At 39.6% G+C, this 22435-nt stretch overlaps 1 protein-coding gene across 1 annotated transcript; it reads right to left on the bottom strand.

Annotated features, from left to right (window-relative positions):
- Positions 1–765: 765 nt before the first annotated feature.
- si:dkey-12h9.6 (macoilin-1) lies at positions 766–22205 on the bottom strand. Its single transcript, XM_034162266.1, has 11 exons — positions 22009–22205; positions 18624–18765; positions 18328–18454; positions 18032–18155; positions 16848–17020; positions 14423–14882; positions 14172–14330; positions 9908–10078; positions 3949–4075; positions 2598–2772; positions 766–1378 (listed from the first exon to the last, which is right to left on the bottom strand). The coding sequence occupies exons 1-11, from the start codon at positions 22083–22085 to the stop codon at positions 1194–1196; spliced, it is 1920 nt and encodes a 639-aa protein (XP_034018157.1). The 5' UTR covers positions 22086–22205; the 3' UTR covers positions 766–1193.
- Positions 22206–22435: the final 230 nt, after the last annotated feature.

The following is a 22435-nucleotide window of genomic DNA, read 5'->3' as shown; positions in this document are numbered from 1 at the left end:
CTTATTTTTATTAAAAACGTTCAATGGAAGCCAATAGAACTAGCACTTTCAAGGTATGTTTTATCACTTCTGCTTTTAATCTTGTGGAGCCAAAAGTGTTGTTTAGTAAATATATCTAAAGGAAAACTGGCTTAAATTTTAACATTCTTTTCCAGTGTTGAAGACAAGAAGCAAATATCCTAGGCATCCTAGCATTTTTAAAAAATGTTTTCCTTTGAAACATTTGAAACATTTTTTTTAAATCATGGTTAGGTTTGTTGCACACTGCTGTATAGTTTAACAAGAAATTAATAGTTACAATATTACAAATGACCAAAATATTGTTACAAAAAACAAACAAATGATTTCAGTCATTTGGGTGAACAAGAATTTTAGTTAAATGCTTTAATAATTTGAGATAACATGAAGGTGTTCATGATATAATTTTGATTACTGACTTGGTTCAAATCAAGATGGGCAAATAAAGGTGATGATACCTCTTAGACCTTACTATTTTTAGATATTTTTTCTTGTAATGTTTGTGATTAAACCAGATATTTTTTTTAAACTAATCCTGTCCTCTAGGGGGCAGATTAGCTTGCGCTCTGAAATCTCGAGCTCTTGTCTGCATCCAAAATTGAACAGGCCCATCAAAGCTCAGTCAACATATGAACAGACAAACCAGAAGTGTTGGGCGGGGCTTCGAGACCAGTTCATTTGTGTATTTTTCATTGATGGCCCTGAAGATATGAATTCAGGCTGATTCTGAAAGTTGTTTAAAAAACAACTTATTTGTGAAGGATTATTTTAATATGCCTCATAAGTAAGATTTAATTGAAGCCTTAATTAAAAGTGAGTGTTTTATAAATGAGAGGTTGGAACATAGTCACCTTGGGTGACTGTTATGTAAAACATTTAACAGTCTTAATTTTGTGATTTATTCTTACAAGATCTGCATACGATATTATTTTGAGGTGAAACTCTTTGACCCCAAACGTGGGCACAAACCTGAACTATACAGAAGAAACATCCACTTAGCACCACCAGAGCAGCAAGAAGTGTTTGACTTGCTGAGGCGCGTCCCGTTTCTGCTCATGCCTGGAAGTACAGAAACGTTTAACTCCATGGCGAAAGCCGCAAAACCGCTTCTCAGCTTTTACGATGAAGGCGTCAGTCGAAGAGGTCCGAGGATTAGCCAATAGCGACGGCTTCCTTTATTTCTTCAGACACTGGTACATCAGCGCTCGTGGACTGAGCGCGTAGCGCTCAGAGTTGAGTAACTTGGCCATGTACTGCGGACACTGCGGGGTCATGTACGACACGGCAGGGCTGACGGCCATCACCTCGGCAATCTTCTGCTTCATCTCACTTATCTCTCTGTCCTGCTTCACCGCTTTATCTGTCAGACAAACAGAGGGACAGACGGGGGATGGACAGTCTTAGATACTTGCATAATTTACAACAATCTGTTAGATCTGATCAGGGACCAGATTGGGAACAAATTGCATTAGTTATGTGATACAGGTCAGATCAGATTTGTCCAGTTCTGTGTCAGCCTGATCCCGTCTGATCTCAGAAGCTAAGCAGTGTGGGGCCTGGTCAGTACTTGGATGGGAGACCTCTTTGGAACACCAGGGGCTGTGTGTGTTTCTCCAGGTAAATCTGGAGTTGCGTCAGGAAGGGCATCCAGCATAAAACTTGTGCCAAATACCAATGCGGATCTGGGTGAATCCACTGTGGCGACCCCGAACAAACAGGAGCAGCTGAAAGAACAACAATAACTTATGGACACTGAAAACTGATTCACTCTGTATACAAATGGTCATATTTTAAATCCCTTGAATTAAAGCTGAAGGTTTGCGTGACAACATTTTGTTCTATTTTAACCTCAGTGTGGTGGTTGACAGAGACAAAATTTCAAAAATTTTACCTTGTTGTATATTAAGTATCATTTCTACAATATGAGTCTCTAACGGAGGACGAGGACAGAACTTGTTGACTTCTGATGCATATTTTCTTTGAATGAAATTGACCACAAAAAATTAAAAATGCCTTACTTAGGCCCCATTTTAAAAAACAAAAACAGTTTATCATCCCATCTTGGACGCTAAGTACAACGTTGCAGGTGGGTTTTTCCTCGTCTGCTTCCTCGTCCTTGATAATGAAATGAACTGAGTGACATAAACTTAATTAATTCATATTACAAGGGGAAGGTTCATTTCCAACTTCAAAATTTTACTGTTGTTTCTCTGTTTCTAATACAAATTAAAAAAAAAAAAAATCCACCCTCCTTCACTTTTTTCAGATGTCAAGGATGATAAACTTTTTTTTTTTTTTTTTTACGGGGCCGTATCTTCATCTGGCTTACAAACCGGTACTTATTCGACGTAGGTTATATAGACAATCCAAGTCGTTAGTTTTTGCTAGCAAAAGGGCTGACGACACTGATACAGGAGAAGTTTGTCCGATGCAAACTTGCCCCAGGTGTGAACTGGGCCTGGGGTAAACCCTACCCCTACTCCTAACTCTTCCCCTAACCTGGGCGAGTTCTCTCGTTACCGACAACACCACCTTAAAGGTAAACACAGAAATGCCAAGTGAAAGGATGGGACGAGAACCTTGTGCAATTTCCAGCTGACGGCGGGCATCTCCCAGAGCGGAGAACAAGTCCAGTTTGATGCGGGTTTCAGCGCTCAGGTTGTATTCCAGATGTTGAGCTTTCTCCTGCATGGCAGACAGCGTGGACAAAAGCATGTCCGTGTCTTTCTCCACGCAGCGGTACTTTCCGAGAACCTGAATTCAAAGAAAGAAAAAAAATCCATCAGATCACGTGTGTAAACAACAACAACAAAAAAAATAACAGTGATGATGAACCGGTCAGCCATTAAAAAAAAAAGAAAGCTGCACATCAATTTTGAGCTATTCTTAAATAATTCTTTCTGTGTTCACATTTGTTTCCAGTTTGTCTCATTTGAAGTCACTTTATTTAATAATAATAATAATAATTTTAAAAAATGTGCCGTGTTTTTATGAGATCTCTTTCACCATGCTTCATGAACAATCCACCACCCAGAGGTGGGCACAGTTCCACTAATTAGCTAACTGCTAATTAGCAAGGCTAACATTTTCATTAGCAGATTTGCTTTGTAGTTACATTTAAAAATCATTAGAGGACAAATTGGCTTCTACTAAATTTAGTTCCGCTAACGTTAAGGCAGCTAACACATTTTTGGATAAAGTTTAATGGTGAAAAATGCTTGTAAACCCTAAAAATCACGTTTGTTCCTGCTGAAGCTTATACAAACTAATCCAATAAGTCAAATCAACACATCGCATGAAGACAACAAGCGTCACCTCGATGGATGAGCAAAAGGTCAAACTAGAGTAAATATTAAAATTTTTAAACATATTAATAAACATGACCACTCTTTGAGGACTATTTTTCTGGATTTTTGAGCCAAAAAACTGTCAAATGTAAATTCATATAATAAAATTAGCGGTTGCATCAGCTAAAGGTTATAATTTATTGATTTCGCATTAACATAGTTATCTTTTCAGTTAGCAGATTGGTGGTTATCAGTGCTAACTTTTAGGTTAGCTGTGCCCACCCCTGATACCACATAGATGAAATCAAATAATACACAGTACAACAATATACACAGCCGCTGTCACACAAATACAACCACACAAAAATACTGATGTGGTGACAAAGTGCCAGATGTTGATTGCAGGCCAAAATAAAATAGATTTTTAAAAGTCACTACATTTCACAAATGAAAACCAATCACTTTTGTAACAAATCTTACGAAATGCAAGCACACATAATTACAGGCATTTAAAAATAAAATAAGCAAAACTACCACATGACCAAATGGAGGACAATCAAGTACTGGACCACTTCAAACTCACAATCAAGTACTGGACCACTTCAAACTCACAAGTTCATTCCCAAATAGAGTAAAATGATACCTCTATTTCATTCTCTAGATCTACCACACGACTCTCTTTCACTTGATACTCCAGCTGTAGTTGTTTGTACTCTGTCTCTAGATCTTTAACTCTTTTCCTTAACATTTGGGTTTCAGAGTGTTCCTGCCTGGTGTAGGAAAAAATACAGCAACAGTTTGGAGCATTAAGAGAACGGTTTTAAACCGGGACTAATTCACACAGAAAGAAACATTGCATGTCACTTCTATTTATAAAGGGGTCATATTATCCCAGGGTCTTAAAAACGGGCATTGAGGTTAATGGTAAAAGTACCTCCTGGTAGTAAAAATGAAGGATTTCAAGGCATCTCTGGAAAAAAACCTAGCAAAACACTATTACATCTACTGGGATAAGTATCAGTTTCAGCACTAAAAACGTTATTTGCTGAACAACCCCAGGTTTCTTTTCAGCACTGTAGCCAGGCTGACAAAGAGTCAGAGCTCTATTGAGCCGAGTATTCCTTTAACTTTAACTAGTAATGACTTCATGACTTTCTTTGCTAATAAAATATTAACTATTAGAGAAAAAATTACTCATAACCATCCCAAAGACGTATCGTTATCTTTGGCTGCTTTCAGTGATGCCGGTATTTGGTTAGACTCTTTCTCTCCGATTGTTCTGTCTGAGTTATTTTCATTAGTTACTTCATCCAAACCATCAACATGTCTATTAGACCCCATTCCTACCAGGCTGCTCAAGGAAGCCCTACCATTATTTAATGCTTCGATCTTAAATATGATCAATCTATCTTTATTAGTTGGCTATGTACCACAGGCTTTTAAGGTGGCAGTAATTAAACCATTACTTAAAAAGCCATCACTTGACCCAGCTATCTTAGCTAATTATAGGCCAATCTCCAACCTTCCTTTTCTCTCAACAATTCTTGAAAGGGTAGTTGTAAAACAGCTAACTGATCATCTGCAGAGGAATGGTCTATTTGAAGAGTTTCAGTCAGGTTTTAGAATTCATCATAGTACAGAAACAGCATTAGTGAAGGTTACAAATGATCTTCTTATGGCCTCAGACAGTGGACTCATCTCTGTGCTTGTTCTGTTAGACCTCAGTGCTGCTTTTGATACTGTTGACTATAAAATTTTATTACAGAGATTAGAGCATGCCATAGGTATTAAAGGCACTGCGCTGCGGTGGTTTCATTCATATTTATCTAATAGATTACAATTTGTTCATGTAAATGGGGAATCTTCTTCACAGACTAAGATTAATTATGGAGTTCCACAAGGTTCTGTGCTAGGACCAATTTTATTCACTTTATACATGCTTCCCTTGGGCAGTATTATTAGACGGCATTGCTTAAATTTTCATTGTTACGCAGATGATACCCAGCTTTATCTATCCATGAAGCCAGAGGACACTGCAGGATTGTCTTAGACATAAAGACATGGATGACCTCTAATTTCCTGCTTTTAAACTCAGATAAAACTGAAGTTATTGTACTTGGCCCCACAAATCTTAGAAACATGGTGTCTAACCAGATCCTTACTCTGGATGGCATTACTCTGGATGGCATTACCCTGACCTCTAGTAATACTGTGAGAAATCTTGGAGTCATTTTTGATCAGGATATGTCATTTAATGTGCGCATATTAAACAAATATGTAGGACTGCTTTTTTGCATTTACGCAATATCTCTAAAATTAGAAAGGTCTTGTCTCAGAGTGATGCTGAAAAACTAATTCATGCATTTATTTCCTCTAGGCTGGACTATTGTAATTCATTATTATCAGGTTGTCCTAAAAGTTCCCTGAAAAGCCTTCAGTTAATTCAAAATGCTGCAGCTAGAGTACTAACCGGGACTAGAAGGAGAGAGCATATCTCACCCATATTGGCCTCTCTTCATTGGCTTCCTGTTAATTCTAGAATAGAATTTAAAATTCTTCTTCTTACTTATAAGGTTTTGAATAATCAGGTCCCATCTTATCTTAGGGACCTCGTAGTACCATATCACCCCAATAGAGCGCTTCGCTCTCAGACTGCAGGCTTACTTGTAGTTCCTAGGGTTTGTAAGAGTAGAATGGGAGGCAGAGCCTTCAGCTTTCAGGCTCCTCTCCTGTGGAGCCAGCTCCCAATTCAGATCAGGGAGACAGACACCCTCTCTACTTTTAAGATTAGGCTTAAAACTTTCCTTTTTGCTAAAGCTTATAGTTAGGGCTGGATCAGGTGACCCTGAACCATCCCTTAGTTATGCTGCTATAGACTTAGACTGCTGGGGGGTTCCCATGATGCACTGAGTGTTTCTTTCTCCTTTTGCTCTGTATGCACCACTCTGCATTTAATCATTAGTGATTGATCTCTGCTCCCCTCCACAGCATGTCTTTTTCCTGGTTTTCTCCCTCAGCCCCAACCAGTCCCAGCAGAAGGCTGCCCCTCCCTGAGCCTGGTTCTGCTGGAGGTTTCTTCCTGTTAAAAGGGAGTTTTTCCTTCCCACTGTCGCCAAGTGCTTGCTCACAGGGGGTCGTTTTGACCGTTGGGGTTTTTACGTAATTATTGTATGGACTTGCCTTACAATATAAGGCGCCTTGGGGCAACTGTTTGTTGTGATTTGGCGCTATATAAATAAAATTGATTGATTGATTGATTGCTGTACAGGGGACCAGTGACGTACTGGCCATTAGGCGGTCCCTACCAATGTGCAACACTGATTCCATCTACTCTGTAACACTGACAGAATTGTGACCTGATTGCCAGCAGTGTGAGGCTGAGCAGCTCAAGTGGGCCCCTGAACCAAATGATGAGTAAGTTTTTACAGCCTGCTCAACAATAAAAGCATTTTAAATAGTCGGTAAATGGACACAGCAAATTATCCAAATGGAATATGGATGTTCTTTCATAACAAGACCCTCAAAGCTGTCAGGGATTGCTTTGGAGTCACTCCCAGATGAACCATAATACATGACTTGGCTGCAATTCTGGGCTGTATAGGGAGGTGAGAAAGCAGCGTGTGATGGCTCTGACGGTAGACGAGGAGGCATTTGTTCAAAGAATCGGTGAGATCTGCGGTCTAATGAAAAACTGCTTGCTTATAGAGAAATTGAAGCACTGTTTTCCTCCAAATCTACAATTTGTTGTGGCAAGTGAAGGTGCAGTCCTGACAGGTTACTTCTCCAGTCAAGACGGGTGCCCATTTATAACAGGGTGGACTGGGATGATGCAAATGAAGTATTTTGTCCAATGACATAGACAACTATCCAGAAGCACACACCTGGGGCCTGTACTACGAAGCGGGGTTAACTTACTCAGATGTAACCCAGGGTCAACTTCTTAAACCGGGGTTGACAAAACCTGGTTTTCTCAAGTGGTGTTAATCGGTACTACGACGCTGAGTAAGATGTTGATTTGTTGAACCTGTGTTAACCTAATTGGAGTTTGTGCGTGTTCACATACAAGGGGCAGGTTGCAGCACACGTCACCATTTTTCAATGATGGCGCGGTCACCTTACTTTACTGAAGAAGAATGCACGATTATTATGCGGAGCTACGAGGAATTTAAATTAACGTTAAGGGGGAAATCGAACACATCGTCTGCCAATAAAGCAAGACAGGCTTGTTGGCAACGTATTGCTGATTGGGTAAATGCTCACGTCATCTAAGGATTTAAAGCCATTAATGGTCATTCTGTTAACATAGGTACATATATATCACTTTGGCATGAAGGTTATCCAACAGGACAGCCCCATGTGGGGAGAAAAAGAATGTGAAATATGTAATTATAGTAATTGCATATTGGAATATTTAGAAAAATCAACCAAACCAAAGCAACCCTTATGTGGCTGAAATAAGTGAAAAGAAGGTGAGCTTAGAGTGGACTACACGATAATGGGCATATGAAATAAGCCGAATAGAATGGCTATACCTGCACATTGATACTGTGAAAAGATTTGCGATTGACATAATCGCCCTCATGCTCTCCCAGGGGTGCACTGACTGGGATTTGCGTGCAATCAATGGCTCCTATTACTCTTGGGAAACCTAGGAGAAATTGTCACTGATAAGCCCCACTTCGCCCAATTAATGGACATGCATTAGACCTATTTTGATATTAATAATTACCCGCGATTGCATAAAACCCTTCTTTGATTTGCATTGCGGATAAATGGCCAGGGAAAACGACAAATGCATCCAACAGTTTAGATAGAGCAAGTACTACCTTGCGAATCATACGACATACAGTATCCTTGCTCAGATGTTCAGCATCACCGATGGAATACATAAATTGTCCACTGGCAAAATATCTAAGCGCAAGGCACATTATCTGCTCGATCGTCAGGGCATTGCTACGATGGGTGATGTTACAGACTTCTGGCCCGATCAGCTGACAAAGATGACGAATTCCCTCGGCTGAGAATCTATATCTTTCACAGAGAATATCGTCCGGGTATGTCAGCGGATTCTGGTGGTCTTTAAAAACCCTCGCCCTGTGAGGAGAGCCCCTCACAATTTGTGCCCCAATATCAAACGGATCATCCAGGTAGCCCGGCATTGTCTTCGGAGTGATTGAAGGTGGATGGGCGGTACTTATAAAGGGAGTGGTTAAGCGAAAACCTCAAGCTAACCTAGAACATAACCTGCTCGGAGCAGGTTTGACACGCAGTGTAAATTGCCATGGCAGCATACCTCGATCAAAACCTATCCACCTTTCGTAGTACGGGTTAACCGGGAAGTTACTCAACACGTCATCATCTTACTCCCGAAGTTACCCTGATAAGCCAGTAACCCTGCTTCGTAGTACAGGCCCCTGGAGACAAACCCCATTCTATACTGCATGTTGACAGTTGAACTCAGTAAAAAAAAAAGAAAAAAAAAAGATGCAAATAGTTGTTTGGGTTAATAGGGCTCTAATAAAATGTCGTGCTTATTTATCATGTTACAGGGTAACATATGTCACATGTCAGTGGATGTTGACCTTGTTTGACCTTTACTTTGGACACCAAGCATTCAACACAGTCAAAACTATTCCATTTATTAATTCTTTTATTTCAACTAATAATTTGCATCATTTTTTAATGAAATTGGAGCAACTTTAACTTTTGACCCCTGTACAAACTGAAATTGACCTTTATCACCATTTTGCTGTTTTTAACCCCATAACTCCAGAACATTCCGTCATAGATAGTCCAAACTATACCTTTTTGGAAACATTATGATCAGACAAATAATGTGATATAGTTTTCAACATTATTGGAGCATTTTTAAAGTTTGACCGCTGTGTAATTCTTCATTGACCCCCTACCTGGTTATAGCTACCACCCTGGGAAGGCTATCATACATCTTTGTGTAGGCCATGATACTCTAAGTGTTGTTTCATCCCCTTAAGTGGTACCGATTAGGTCACAATTGCTGACTGGCTCATGGACTATCAGTGGCGAGCTGTGCCAAAGGACGACAGCTGGGGTAAAGTAATCCGGTTAACTGTATAAATGGTCATTTTAAAAAGTTTCTTTTTATATTTACTGAGGTAAACATACGAGTTTACCTCCACAGAGATGATCTCCATGCTATCGGATGCTTCTGACATTTTTGCCTCATCTGTGGCAACAATGATCAGTTTACTGTGTTTCTAGGTAGCTGAGTGCCATTAGATTATTTATCCAGTTAGCTCCTGACTGTGTTTGCTTCTAAAATCAATACTGCACTGATTCATTTCGTTTTGTCCAGAGTGAAATGAAAAACTCCCCTTTATCACAAAATCCCAGCCATAACTTTAGAAGGTGAAGAAAAACAGAATTTGCATAATATGACCCCTTTAATATGCCACATACTTTATTATGTAATGAAGATGACCTATATACTGTATGATGCAAAGATATCGTTGGGAGTCTGAAATAGTGTACTGGCTTAAAACATACCAGCATCTATGAAATAAATGATATTCAGCAGCTTTAAAATTCAGATTTGACTGTTCAGTTAGAAAAACGTTGTTTACCTGTTAGTGGGAACACGTGCCATACCGGCTGCCTCCCCCAGTTTGTGAGCCTGAAGCTCAGCCAACTGTTTCTCAACAGAGAGTCTGGCCTCAGTCTCTGCTCTCGTCGTCTTCTCCAGCATCGCACCGGTCTGTTTGTCCCTCTGTTTGGTTTTGGTGAGACAGAGAATCCTGCAGTAAAGGAATTCAAAATTATTTTACACGGTGCCAGAAAGACAACTGCAAATAAGAGGGTGACTGCAACAGAGATCTGCGATTGGACAATCAATGTGCAGTAACCAAGTTGAATGTTTTCACCACTTTTGTTTTTCCCAAGTTCCGATGCTAAAAACTAGTCACAGTCTGGGCCATACGTATTTGGACAGTGACACTATTTTTGTCAAGTTTCCTCTATACACCACCACAGTGAAGCTGAAAAGAAACAATCAGGATGTGCTGGTAGTGTCGACTTTGAGCTTTTATCCAAGGGCTTCAGCAAAAACATACAAATCATCAATTTTGCAGCTAGTTTTCTTGAAACATGTCATGGGATGGAAAGATGAACATCTCCAAGTTATTAAATATACAACCCCTGGCAAAAATTATGGAAACACCGGCCTCGGAGGATGTTCATTCAATTGTTTAATTTTGTAGAAAAAAAGCAGATCACAGACATGACACAAAACTAAAGTCATTTCAAATGGCAACTTTCTGGCTTTAAGAAACACTATAAGAAATCAGGAAAAAAAAAATTTGTGGCAGTCAGTAACGGTTACTTTTTTAGACCAAGCAGAGGGAAAATTATATGGAATCACTCAATTCTAAGGAAAAAATTATGGCATCATGAAAAACAAAAGAACGCTCCAACACATCACTAGTATTTTGTTGCACCACCTCTGGCTTTTATAACAGCTTGCAGTCTCTGAGGCATGGACTTAATGAGTGACAAACAGTACTCTTCATCAATCTGGCTCCAACTTTCTCTGATTGCTGTTGCCAGATCAGCTTTGCAGGTTGGAGCCTTGTCATGGACCATTTTCTTCAACTTCCACCAAAGATTTTCAATTGGATTAAGATCCGGACTATTTGCAGGCCATGACATTGACCCTATATGTCTTTTTGCAAGGAATGTTTTCACAGTTTTTGCTCTATGGCAAGATGCATTATCATCTTGAAAAATGATTTCATCATCCCCAAACATCCTTTCAATTGATGGGATAATAAAAGTGTCCAAAATATCAATGTAAACATGCATTTATTGATGATGTAATGACAGCCATCTCCCCAGTGCCTTTACCTGACATGCAGCCCCATATCATCAATGACTGTGGAAATTTACATGTTCTCTTCAGGCAGTCATCTTTATAAATCTCATTGGAACGGCACCAAACAAAAGTTCCAGCATCATCACCTTGCCCAATGCAGATTCGAGATTCATCACTGAATATGACTTTCATCCAGTCATCCACAGTCCACGATTGCTTTTCCTTAGCCCATTGTAACCTTGTTTTTTTCTGTTTAGGTGTTAATGATGGCTTTCGTTTAGCTTTTCTGTATGTAAATCCCATTTCCTTTAAGCGGTTTCTTATAGTTCGGTCACAGACGTTGACTCCAGTTTTCTCCCATTCGTTCCTCATTTGTTTTGTTGTGCATTTTCGATTTTTGAGACATATTGCTTTAAGTTTTCTGTCTTGACGCTTTGATGTCTTCCTTGGTCTACCATATGTTTGCCTTTAACAACCTTCCATGTTGTTGTATTTGGTCCAGAGTTTAGACACAGCTGACTGTGAACAACCAACATCTTTTGCAACATTGCGTGATGATTTACCCTCTTTTAAGCGTTTGATAATCCTCTCCTTTGTTTCAATTGACATCTCTCGTGTTGGAGCCATGATTCATGTCAGTCCACTTGGTGCAACAGCTCTCCAACGTGTGATCACTCCTTTTTAGATGCAGACTAACGAGCAGATCTGATTTGATGCAGGTGTTAGTTTGGGGATGAAAATTTACAGGGTGATTCCATAATTTATTCCTCAGAATTGAGTGATTCCATATTTTTTTCCCTCTGCTTGGTCTAAAAAGTATCCGTTACTGACTGCCACAATTTTTTTTCCTGATTTCTTATAGTGTTTCTTAAAGCCAGAAAGTTGCCATTTGAAATGACTTTAGTTTTGTGTCATGTCTGTGATCTGCTTTTTTTCTACAAAATTAAAAGAGGGTAAATCATCATGCAATGTTGCAAAAGATGTTGGTTGTTCACAGTCAGCTGTGTCTAAACTCTGGACCAAATACAAACAACATGGGAAGGTTGTTAAAGGCAAACATACTGGTAGACCAAGGAAGACATCAAAGCGTCAAGAAGGAAACTTAAAGCAATATGTCTCAAAAATCGAAAATGCACAACAAAACAAATGAGGAACGAATGGGAGAAAACTGGGGTCAACGTCTGTGACCGAACTATAAGAAACTGCTTAAAGGAAATGGGATTTACATACAGAAAAGCTAAACGAAAGCCATCATTAACACCTAAACAGAAAAAAACAAGGTTACAATGGGCTAAGGAAAAGCAGTCGTGGACTGTGGATGACTGGATGAAAGTCATATTCAGTGATGAATCTCGAATCTGCATTGGGCAAGGTGATGATGCTGGAACTTTTGTTTGGTGCCGTTCCAATGAGATTTATAAAGATGACTGCCTGAAGAGAACATGTAAATTTCCACAGTCATTGATGATATGGGGCTGCATGTCAGGTAAAGGCACTGGGGAGATGACTGTCATTACATCATCAATAAATGCACAAGTTTACATTGATATTTTGGACACTTTTATTATCCCATCAATTGAAAGGATGTTTGGGGATGATGAAATCATTTTTCAAGATGATAATGCATCTTGCCATAGAGCAAAAACTGTGAAAACATTCCTTGCAAAAAGACACATAGGGTCAATGTCATGGCCTGCAAATAGTCCGGATCTTAATCCAATTGAAAATCTTTGGTGGAAGTTGAAGAAAATGGTCCATGACAAGGCTCCAACCTGCAAAGCTGATCTGGCAACAGCAATCAGAGAAAGTTGGAGCCAGACTGATGAAGAGTACTGTTTGTCACTCATTAAGTCCATGCCTCAAAGACTGCAAGCTGTTATAAAAGCCAGAGGTGGTGCAACAAAATACTAGTGATGTGTTGGAGCGTTCTTTTGTTTTTCATGATTCCATAATTTTTTCCTCAGAATTGAGTGATTCCATATTATTTTCCCTCTGCTTGGTCTAAAAAAGTAACCGTTACTGACTGCCACAATTTTTTTTTCCTGTTTTCTTATAGTGTTTCTTAAAGCCAGAAAGTTGCCATTTGAAATGACTTTAGTTTTGTATCATGTCTGTGATCTGCTTTTTTTCTACAAAATTAAACAACTGAATGAACATCCTCCGAGGTCGGTGATTCCATAATTATTGCCAGGGGTTGTAAACATTAGGTACCGTATGATAAATCTGTGTCAAGTAGGCAGTTCTCAAAAACCTATTGACCACGCAAGAAGGAGACTAGTGAGGAAAGCCACCAAGACCACCATAACACCTTTCAAGGAATTATAGACTTCTCTGGCTGTGATTGTACGATGCAGTTTCTCCAGCTGCAGCCACAGAAGCTGATACATTCAGTTTTCTTGGGTGTCTTGGTGGCTTCCCTCACAAGTCTCCTTCCTGCACAGTCACTCAGTTTTAGAGAACTGCCTATGCCAGACAGTTTTGCCATATAGTACCACACTGTATTGCTTAATGATTGATGTAAATTAAGTCTAATACATATTCGATGACTTGGACACACGTTCATGTATCCGTCCCGTCTTGTTTAAAGCAAAGTGGTTGTAAAAGCGATGATCTCTATTAATAATCGTTATGTCCAATTACTTGTGAGCTCTGAAAATGGAGAGACAAGGTATAAAATGGCAGTAATTCCTAGGTGGATCATGCAGTATTCCTGTCAAATCCCCTTGAAAATACAACAACTTGATGGTTTCATTTAAACACCACTGCGGTGGTTTACAGGCTCAAAATGAGAGACTGTGTCACCGTCCAAATATTTATGGATCAGGCTCCAGAAAGCTTCCAATGGCAGTCATTTATCCTCTCTCTCAGTAGCTGGCTCCACAAAGCGCTAATGCTAATCCGAGCACCGTCTCTACTGGCAGTTATCCCCGTCCTGCTGAGAAGCATTTTTATTTATAGATGGTTGCTCCGTGTCAAACAGCCCACAGACGGAGCTCAGAAACATTCGTTGGACCACTCACTTGCTTTGCAGCAGCATGTTGGACTGCCTGAGAAGAGAAACCTCCGGCCTCAGGCTCCTCTCGCTGTTGGTCAAGTTGCAGATGTGACTCCGCAGTTCCTGCTCACTCTGCCGACTTGTCTGCAGCTCACCTTTCAGCCGCTTGAGCTCCTGCTCCAACCTAGAGCAGCAGGTGGGGTTACGGGAGAAAGCGGGATTATTTGAGTTCCAATTTTACTTACACGTGCATAAATGATGCGAGCAGCGGCTTACTTGTTCACTTGCTCAGTGTGGTAATTCTGAGCAGCAGTGGCGCTCTTGTCTGTCTCGTCTCGGTTGGGACTGACTGTTTTTACGCCGGATCTGTGCTTCTTCTCAGTCCGGCACGTAGGGGGCGAAGGAGTGTTTGTGCTGCTCCTACGGGCTTTTGGTGAAGAGCTCTTAGCCACCCGGGTGGTTTTGCTTCCTTGCTCCTCTGGAGGTAGATTTTCTGAGGTGATGGAGGGCGCTGGTCCCTCTGCCCCACTGTGGAGAAGATCACCATTGCTGCTTTTGGATGATGTTGGACGTCGGTTTGAGTCAGATGACCTCGTGTCTTGCGTTCCCTTCTCTGCCCCTCGCTCCTCATAGCGGATCTGGAGGCAGTCAGCAGTGTGTGCCTCGTCGTGGGCTACCAACGCCCCGTTCTGACACTGATACAGAGCTGACTCAGGTTTCAGCTTCCACTTGGAATCTGCAAGAAAAAGCCATTGTTAGGAATGATATGATAAATGCTATGAAATGATAAATACAATAATGCCACAGCTTATCGTGGAGTGAAGAAACGTATTGCCATTAAAGTTGGGCGGACTTGTTCTTCCTCTCTACCATGTTCATCCATCTCACTTAACCAACCAACCAACCAAAAAAATACTACATTTTATCTGTCCATCCATCTATGAAATCAGTGGATACTCTGATTGCAGCACTTGAGAATCCAAGTGAGGAATTGAAGTGTCTGGATTTACCATTGTTCTGGATGAAAACTAATTTCCAGGCTTTTAATGACTTCCTGGACTCAGCCATCAGATGAGTATCTGCATGTGGTGAAAGGGTTGAACTTCTAGAGACGTTCACGTAGCTTGGCAATATCGTTTGATGTCTCTGGGTCCTTTGACTTTAAGATGGAGAGACACCTGAGAAGAGCTTAGGAAGTCATGAGGTTGATGGACAGAGATGGTTGGTGATGCTGATACTTTTGCAGTAGAACAAAGTTCAAAGTCTTATGGGTCCTGGTGCTTCATGTCTGACTGTATGGTTGTGGGTTTTGGATGCTAACAAGTGACCTAAGATAACAGCTGGATGACGTTGTTGCCAGGTCTCTTCACTAGATGTTTGGGTACGACTGGAATGACTTTGTGTCAAACAAGCGGTTATTTATGGAAACAGTTATATATGGAGTATCACTTGCACTGTGAGGGAGCATCAGTTTTGACCAGGTGTTGTGTTGCTCTGGTCTTATTCCAGCATCAGTTCCTCAGTGTTGAGGACCCAATCAACTGGAGGCCCCCAATCCACCTGTGTGGCAGGTGGATGATTACACTCTAAAGATGTAGACAGGCCAATTGGCTGCCTGGGTCACTGCCATCCAGGACCCAAAGCGGTTCCATACTGTGAGGGATGCAGTGACACGCATCTGGGTGCACGCTCCCAGATCTAACCTGACCATTGATCTGTTGGTCAGTGGTGTTTGACATGTCAGAAGGTACAGGTTGCACAATCCCAATTTTGAAGTCCAATTCTTTTCACGATACACATTTCTGTTGGCTTTATTGGAACATTTTTAGCAGAAACTGAAATGTTGGAAATATTTCCTGAAAATACCTGTACTGTCCTGCTAAAAATTATTGGCACCCCTGAATTTAAAGTATGTTCAGCAATCCGATTTTGTATAATCAGAAAATATACAGCAAAAATGCAGATAATTGGGAGAGTGTAAGAAATAATCCAAAAACAACAAACGCTGTCATCCTGTAACTCACCAAATTAAAAGACCACATAATGAGGCTAAAGTGATTAGACAGTGGTTAACTTTGATGCACCTGATCAGTCACAAGAGTAATTTTGTTTTGCTCATGTAAACTTTGATGCACGTCTGCCACCTGCTGGATGGTTACTGGACACTGGAAGGATTACAGATAATTAGGAACAGCTGTGGTTGAATTTAAATGTCACCGAGCAACACTGAGCATGCCATGTGTTTGTCTGTGTGCTTCGCCCAGCGTAGCTCACCTTCATGTTCACATCAACTAGCAAGTTAAGCTAGCAACCACAGGGAGAAACATGATGCCCATTGTACGGGCAAATAAAGGATGAAATATGCAATAGCACAATACAGCAAAACCTAAATTAAATAGATGGGGGTGGTCTCAGAATTTTTTACTGATGGCAATCAAAAGTTTTCCACAACGGTACAAAACGTTTGCAACAGCCAAGATTTGGAACATTGTTTCAGAGTCACTAACTGTGCTAAATGGGGCTCCATGAACCCACCGACAGTTTCAGTCATCATATATCATATAAATGAGTGAGAGATTAATCAGTAGTGGCAAACAATCTCTACATCCAGCCCTGCTCAAGGCCAAGAAAAAAACATTTCAAAGATACTCTGAGAATGAAAGGGGGGTGGGGAAGGGGCTGCAGAGAGTTTGCAGCTTACTTTCATCTGAGCCTGTTTTGGGGTAAATGTGTAGACCTGGAGGGAGGGAATGCTGCAGGAGGTGCATGTGGAAATCGTTGTCACTCTGCACGGCTTTCTGGATGCGCAGCTTAAAGATGTTGGTGAAGTAGCAGGTGGCATCAAAACCCAGATACACGACAGGATATCCGATGCTGGACAGAGACGCAGATGAAAAGAGAGACTGTTAATGGGTGTGAAATATGATCACGACAGTTGCACTGTTCGGCTACAAACAACACGAGCTGCCGTTAGTTTATTAAGAAATTTGCTTTTATTTTTTTTTTTACAATTTTTCATATTTTATTAGTCATGACTGGATGCTTTAGGACATTTGTCCCTAGACATGTCCTCCCGGCAGACAGACAGAATCCATTGCCTCCTGTTTGTTAACATAACTCAAAAACAATGAATGCTATTATCTGGTATTTTTTAACCTGCCATTTATTTTTATCTTTTCACTCGGAACAAAAACCATTTTAATTAGTACACAAACACTGTCTAAGGCTAAGCAGCTACATAATGTAACTGCACAGGGCAAGCTAAAACCATTTAGTAAAACAACTGTACAATTAGGTTTTGTTACTTCAGTGGTGACAAGAAGTGATTTACTGTGTTTTTTTTGCTTGTGACATTAAATTACATTATTTAGCCTGTTTGATTGTGATAATGCACTGATTAAAATTATGTCCTGAGTGAAAAGATGAAGTCCAAAACATTTAAAAAAAAAAAATAGACCCCAAGTTGAAAAATACCAGATTTCTCTTTAAAAAGGGGCAAATTTGGTAAACTTTGATGCACCAGATCAAGCCACAAGCTTATTATATACCATAGATATGTCTGCCATCTAGTGTATAGATGGATTAGGAGCAGGTGTGGTTGTCAGTGAACCAGACAGTTTCTGCACTGAAACGTGATAATCACAGAACTAATCCATTAGTTTCTGGATTAACAGCGGTCATGTTGTCAAAGTCAAGTGATACTCACAACTCCACACAACCCTGCAGAAAGGATTTTGGATGAATGTGTCTGAAGCTGACTCTTCTTCATTCTCTCTCGCAACTTTTGTATGCAGCTTGAAACCCTAATCTATGAAGCCCAGGTTTGATGGCCACCAAGGCCACCACTGTTCATTTTACAGGCTGATTTGCAGAGAATCAACGTACCAGTGTGCAGCAAAAAGATGAGACAGGTTTGCATGAGCACTTTTGAGGTCTTTGAGGCGAAGTGACGCTTCTGTGTACACGAGCAGAATCCACAGGGACACCGTCGATATGCAGATCCCCTTCTCTGAAAAGAAACCCAAAACTGCAACATTTAATCACAACAAACTTTGAGGTGATTAACTGCAGATGTTCATCCTGGTTAAATAAATAAATAAATAATTTCCAGTCGACATCCAGTAATATTTGGTAGCGTGTGTGAGAATAAAGAGTGCAAAGCAAAGAGATCATCCACATACCTGTGTGCCATATGTAATTGAATAATACATAGGTGCTTGCCACAAAGAACAGCCAGTGCAATGGAACAAAAATTAAGCAAAAGATGTCCAGGGTGAATGCAGCGCAAACAAACACAACACAAATAACCTGCAAAGAAAGAACACATTGATTTTAGTAAGATATTGATTCATTCAGTTCAGTCAGTGAAGTAAACCAAGAAAGTCAAAGGGTTCTGTGTTCAAATGTGCATGGTGCTGGTGTATTAATCATCTGAGCCACTGCAAAGAGTGTGCAATTGCTCATCGGGGGTCCTCACCAGGCCGTGACAGTGGAAAGTCGTGTACACGCTCCCAAAGAAGAGCCAGCATGGCCACAGATACTCCAGTCTGAATTCCAAGATGAAATCTGCCAGCAGCACCAGCGTCCACATTGTCATGAACTTCAGGAAGGTGTAGGCACTGCAAACAGGTGCAAAAATGATATAAAACAATAATAATAATGAAAAATAATAATATTATTCAAGTGATTAGAAACAGCAAATCGTTTTTGTTAAACTTTTGCCATTTACTATTTTTAGCATTTTAAAACACTAAATCATTTTCTGAAACAATTGCTTTATTTAATATTTTTATTAACCATTTTAAACGTGAACTTATTTTTAGTGCAATTGGTAAATTCAGTTTAAAGCTCCAGAAAAGAAATAGTTCAGGATGGGTTAAAAGCCAAAATCCACCCCTCTAGTTACGCCTATGGCTGTAATTGAGCAGCTGCATCTTAACAACACAGTTGATTATTTTAAGTAAAGCACAGAGAAACAATGACTGTGCCTTTATTCAGCACTGGTTTTATTAGGCAGCAGTCAGCCATCCAGGATCTGTGCTTTTCTCCTTTGTTCTTCTCATCCAGAGGCTGTTATCACAGCGCCCCTTCTTTGTTTGGTAACCATGGCAATATTTCATCTGGAAGCAGGAGAATGAGGGGGGGGGGGTTAGGTACCACACCATCACAACTTCAAATTTGCCTTTTAATAACCTCCAAGGTTTATGGCACAAATTTAATATGTTCTTTAAATAAAACTGCATTTCTATTTTGAAATGCTTCTCAGTGTCTTACTTATTTGAAAAATGCATATGCAGTGATGTAGAATAGTCTTAAGTATCCCACTGTAAAAAAAAAAAAAGCAAAAGGTATTTTTGATATTTTTATTTCCCAAAAAAATTTATTAAAAAGAACAATCAAATGTCACAGAGATTTCTGTCTTTTATTAAATTAATTACAAGGCCTGATTGTTTTGTAGGCTTACAGGCATATATTGTTTCACAAAGACAACAAATGGAATAGTTGGGATCATTCACCAAAGACAATTCGGTTTTAAAAGAAAGGGTAGTCACACTACACATTTTTTGTGTAGTCTTTAACACTTGATCATATTATCCTTGCATATAATTGTTGATAATTTAATTGTTTGATATTTAGATAATTTTAATTGTTTTTGCAGTCTTTTTTTAATAATTATGCCTATGATTTGTTTTACCCCAGAAAACTGTGTACATGTCAACATTATTCCATTATTTTGGCAACATCTTTTTTATTATTATTATTATTATTATGTTGTTGTTGTTGCTGCTGCTGCCGTTATTCCTATTCACAAAGCTTTTCATCATGTTTTTAATTTTTTTTTATTATGGCTCAGATTTTTTTCAACAATACTGCATATGATATGTTTTGTTTATGATGCATTCACAGCACTGTCTATGATATAAAAGTTTTTTTGCAGCATCTTTGATCATATATATGCATACACTGTGTTTATTTTGCAGCATTGTTATGATTTTTTTTATTATGTCTAAATATCTTCGTTATTCTGTTTAAGATTAAGACGTTTTTCACTATTTTTGCAGCATTTTTAAGATTTTTTTTTATTATGTCTAAGATATCCTCAGTCAATCAATCAATCAATCAATTTTTTTATATAGCGCCAAATCACAACAAACAGTTGCCCCAAGGCGCTTTATATTGTAAGGCAAGGCCATACAATAATTATGTAAAACCCCAACGGTCAAAACGACCCCCTGTGAGCAAGCACTTGGCTACAGTGGGAAGGAAAAACTCCCTTTTAACAGGAAGAAACCTCCAGCAGAACCAGGCTCAGGGAGGGGCAGTCTTCTGCTGGGACTGGTTGGGGCTGAGGGAGAGAACCAGGAAAAAGACATGCTGTGGAGGGGAGCAGAGATCGATCACTAATGATTAAATGCAGAGTGGTGCATACAGAGCAAAAAGAGAAAGAAACAGTGCATCATGGGAACCCCCCAGCAGTCTACGTCTATAGCAGCATAACTAAGGGATGGTTCAGGGTCACCTGATCCAGCCCTAACTATAAGCTTTAGCAAAAAGGAAAGTTTTAAGCCTAATCTTAAAAGTAGAGAGGGTGTCTGTCTCCCTGATCTGAATTGGGAGCTGGTTCCACAGGAGAGGAGCCTGAAAGCTGAAGGCTCTGCCTCCCATTCTACTCTTACAAACCCTAGGAACTACAAGTAAGCCTGCAGTCTGAGAGCGAAGCGCTCTATTGGGGTGATATGGTACTACGAGGTCCCTAAGATAAGATGGGACCTGATTATTCAAAACCTTATAAGTAAGAAGAAGAATTTTAAATTCTATTCTAGAATTAACAGGAAGCCAATGAAGAGAGGCCAATATGGGTGAGATATGCTCTCTCCTTCTAGTCCCCGTCAGTACTCTAGCTGCAGCATTTTGAATTAACTGAAGGCTTTTTAGGGAACTTTTAGGACAACCTGATAATAATGAATTACAATAGTCCAGCCTAGAGGAAATAAATGCATGAATTAGTTTTTCAGCATCACTCTGAGACAAGACCTTTCTGATTTTAGAGATATTGCGTAAATGCAAAAAAGCAGTCCTACATATTTGTTTAATATGCGCTTTGAATGACATATCCTGATCAAAAATGACTCCAAGATTTCTCACAGTATTACTAGAGGTCAGGGTAATGCCATCCAGAGTAAGGATCTGGTTAGACACCATGTTTCTAAGATTTGTGGGGCCAAGTACAATAACTTCAGTTTTATCTGAGTTTAAAAGCAGGAAATTAGAGGTCATCCATGTCTTTATGTCTGTAAGACAATCCTGCAGTTTAGCTAATTGGTGTGTGTCCTCTGGCTTCATGGATAGATAAAGCTGGGTATCATCTGCGTAACAATGAAAATTTAAGCAGTGTGTGCATAAAGTTTGTCATTATTTTTGCAGCATCTTTTGTTATGCAGTTTACCCAACAGTGTTGACATGATTTTTTTTATTTTATTTTTTGAATTTTTTTTTTTTTTTTGCTATATATGATATAATGTTTTTCATTATTTTTGTAGCATGTCTGATTTTTTTAAATTGTGTCTACGATTTTTTCCCTCGCAGTTTTTTTTATGTTATGAAGAAGCTTTTGTGTTTTTTTTTTTTTTTGTTTTGTTTTATTAATTATAGTTAGTATTTCTGCACATTAGTGGGTATAATGAGTGATTAAGGGAAATGTTTTTGTCCGCACGCGAAGCAGAAAAAAAGCTGTCTGGAAACAATGAAGAAGCGAACACATTTGTGCACAGTTTAGTCCCGCGAACGCAGATGTGAGACGTGAAGGAGTGAGACAGACAGGTGAGGGACATTCACACAAAGACAACAAAAGCGCCGCTCACCTCTCAGACAGCTTCTCCGTTATCTTCAGTTTTTTCATTTTCCGAAGCCTGTTCGCGTCCACATATCGTTTCTTCATCTTACGGCTTCTCGTCCCTCCGTGCTGGTGGTTCGACGCCGCGCCGCGGCCGCCAAAACAAAAGAAAAAAAGAAAAAAAAAAAAGAGAAAAAACAAAAAAAGCGTCGCTCGGAAAAGATGCTACTGCACAATAAAACCTGTGACGTCAGCGAGCACATCCAGTCATGTGTCTGCGCATGCGCAGTGGACACGACCCGCCAGACTTCAAATGGTTTTATTTTTTATTTATTTTAACGCTATGCAGCATCAACAATAACAGTAGAATAATTATAACAATTTTAAATAGTAATTACAACAGAAATAATTGTTATTTAGTATACATTTATAAAATAATAGTACTTCTAATAATA

Source organism: Thalassophryne amazonica, chromosome 21 (assembly GCF_902500255.1).
Source record: "Thalassophryne amazonica chromosome 21, fThaAma1.1, whole genome shotgun sequence".
Classification (NCBI taxonomy): Eukaryota; Metazoa; Chordata; class Actinopteri; order Batrachoidiformes; family Batrachoididae; genus Thalassophryne; species Thalassophryne amazonica.
Note: the sequence above shows the minus strand (reverse complement) of the source record. Positions and strands in the feature narration are given on the sequence as shown.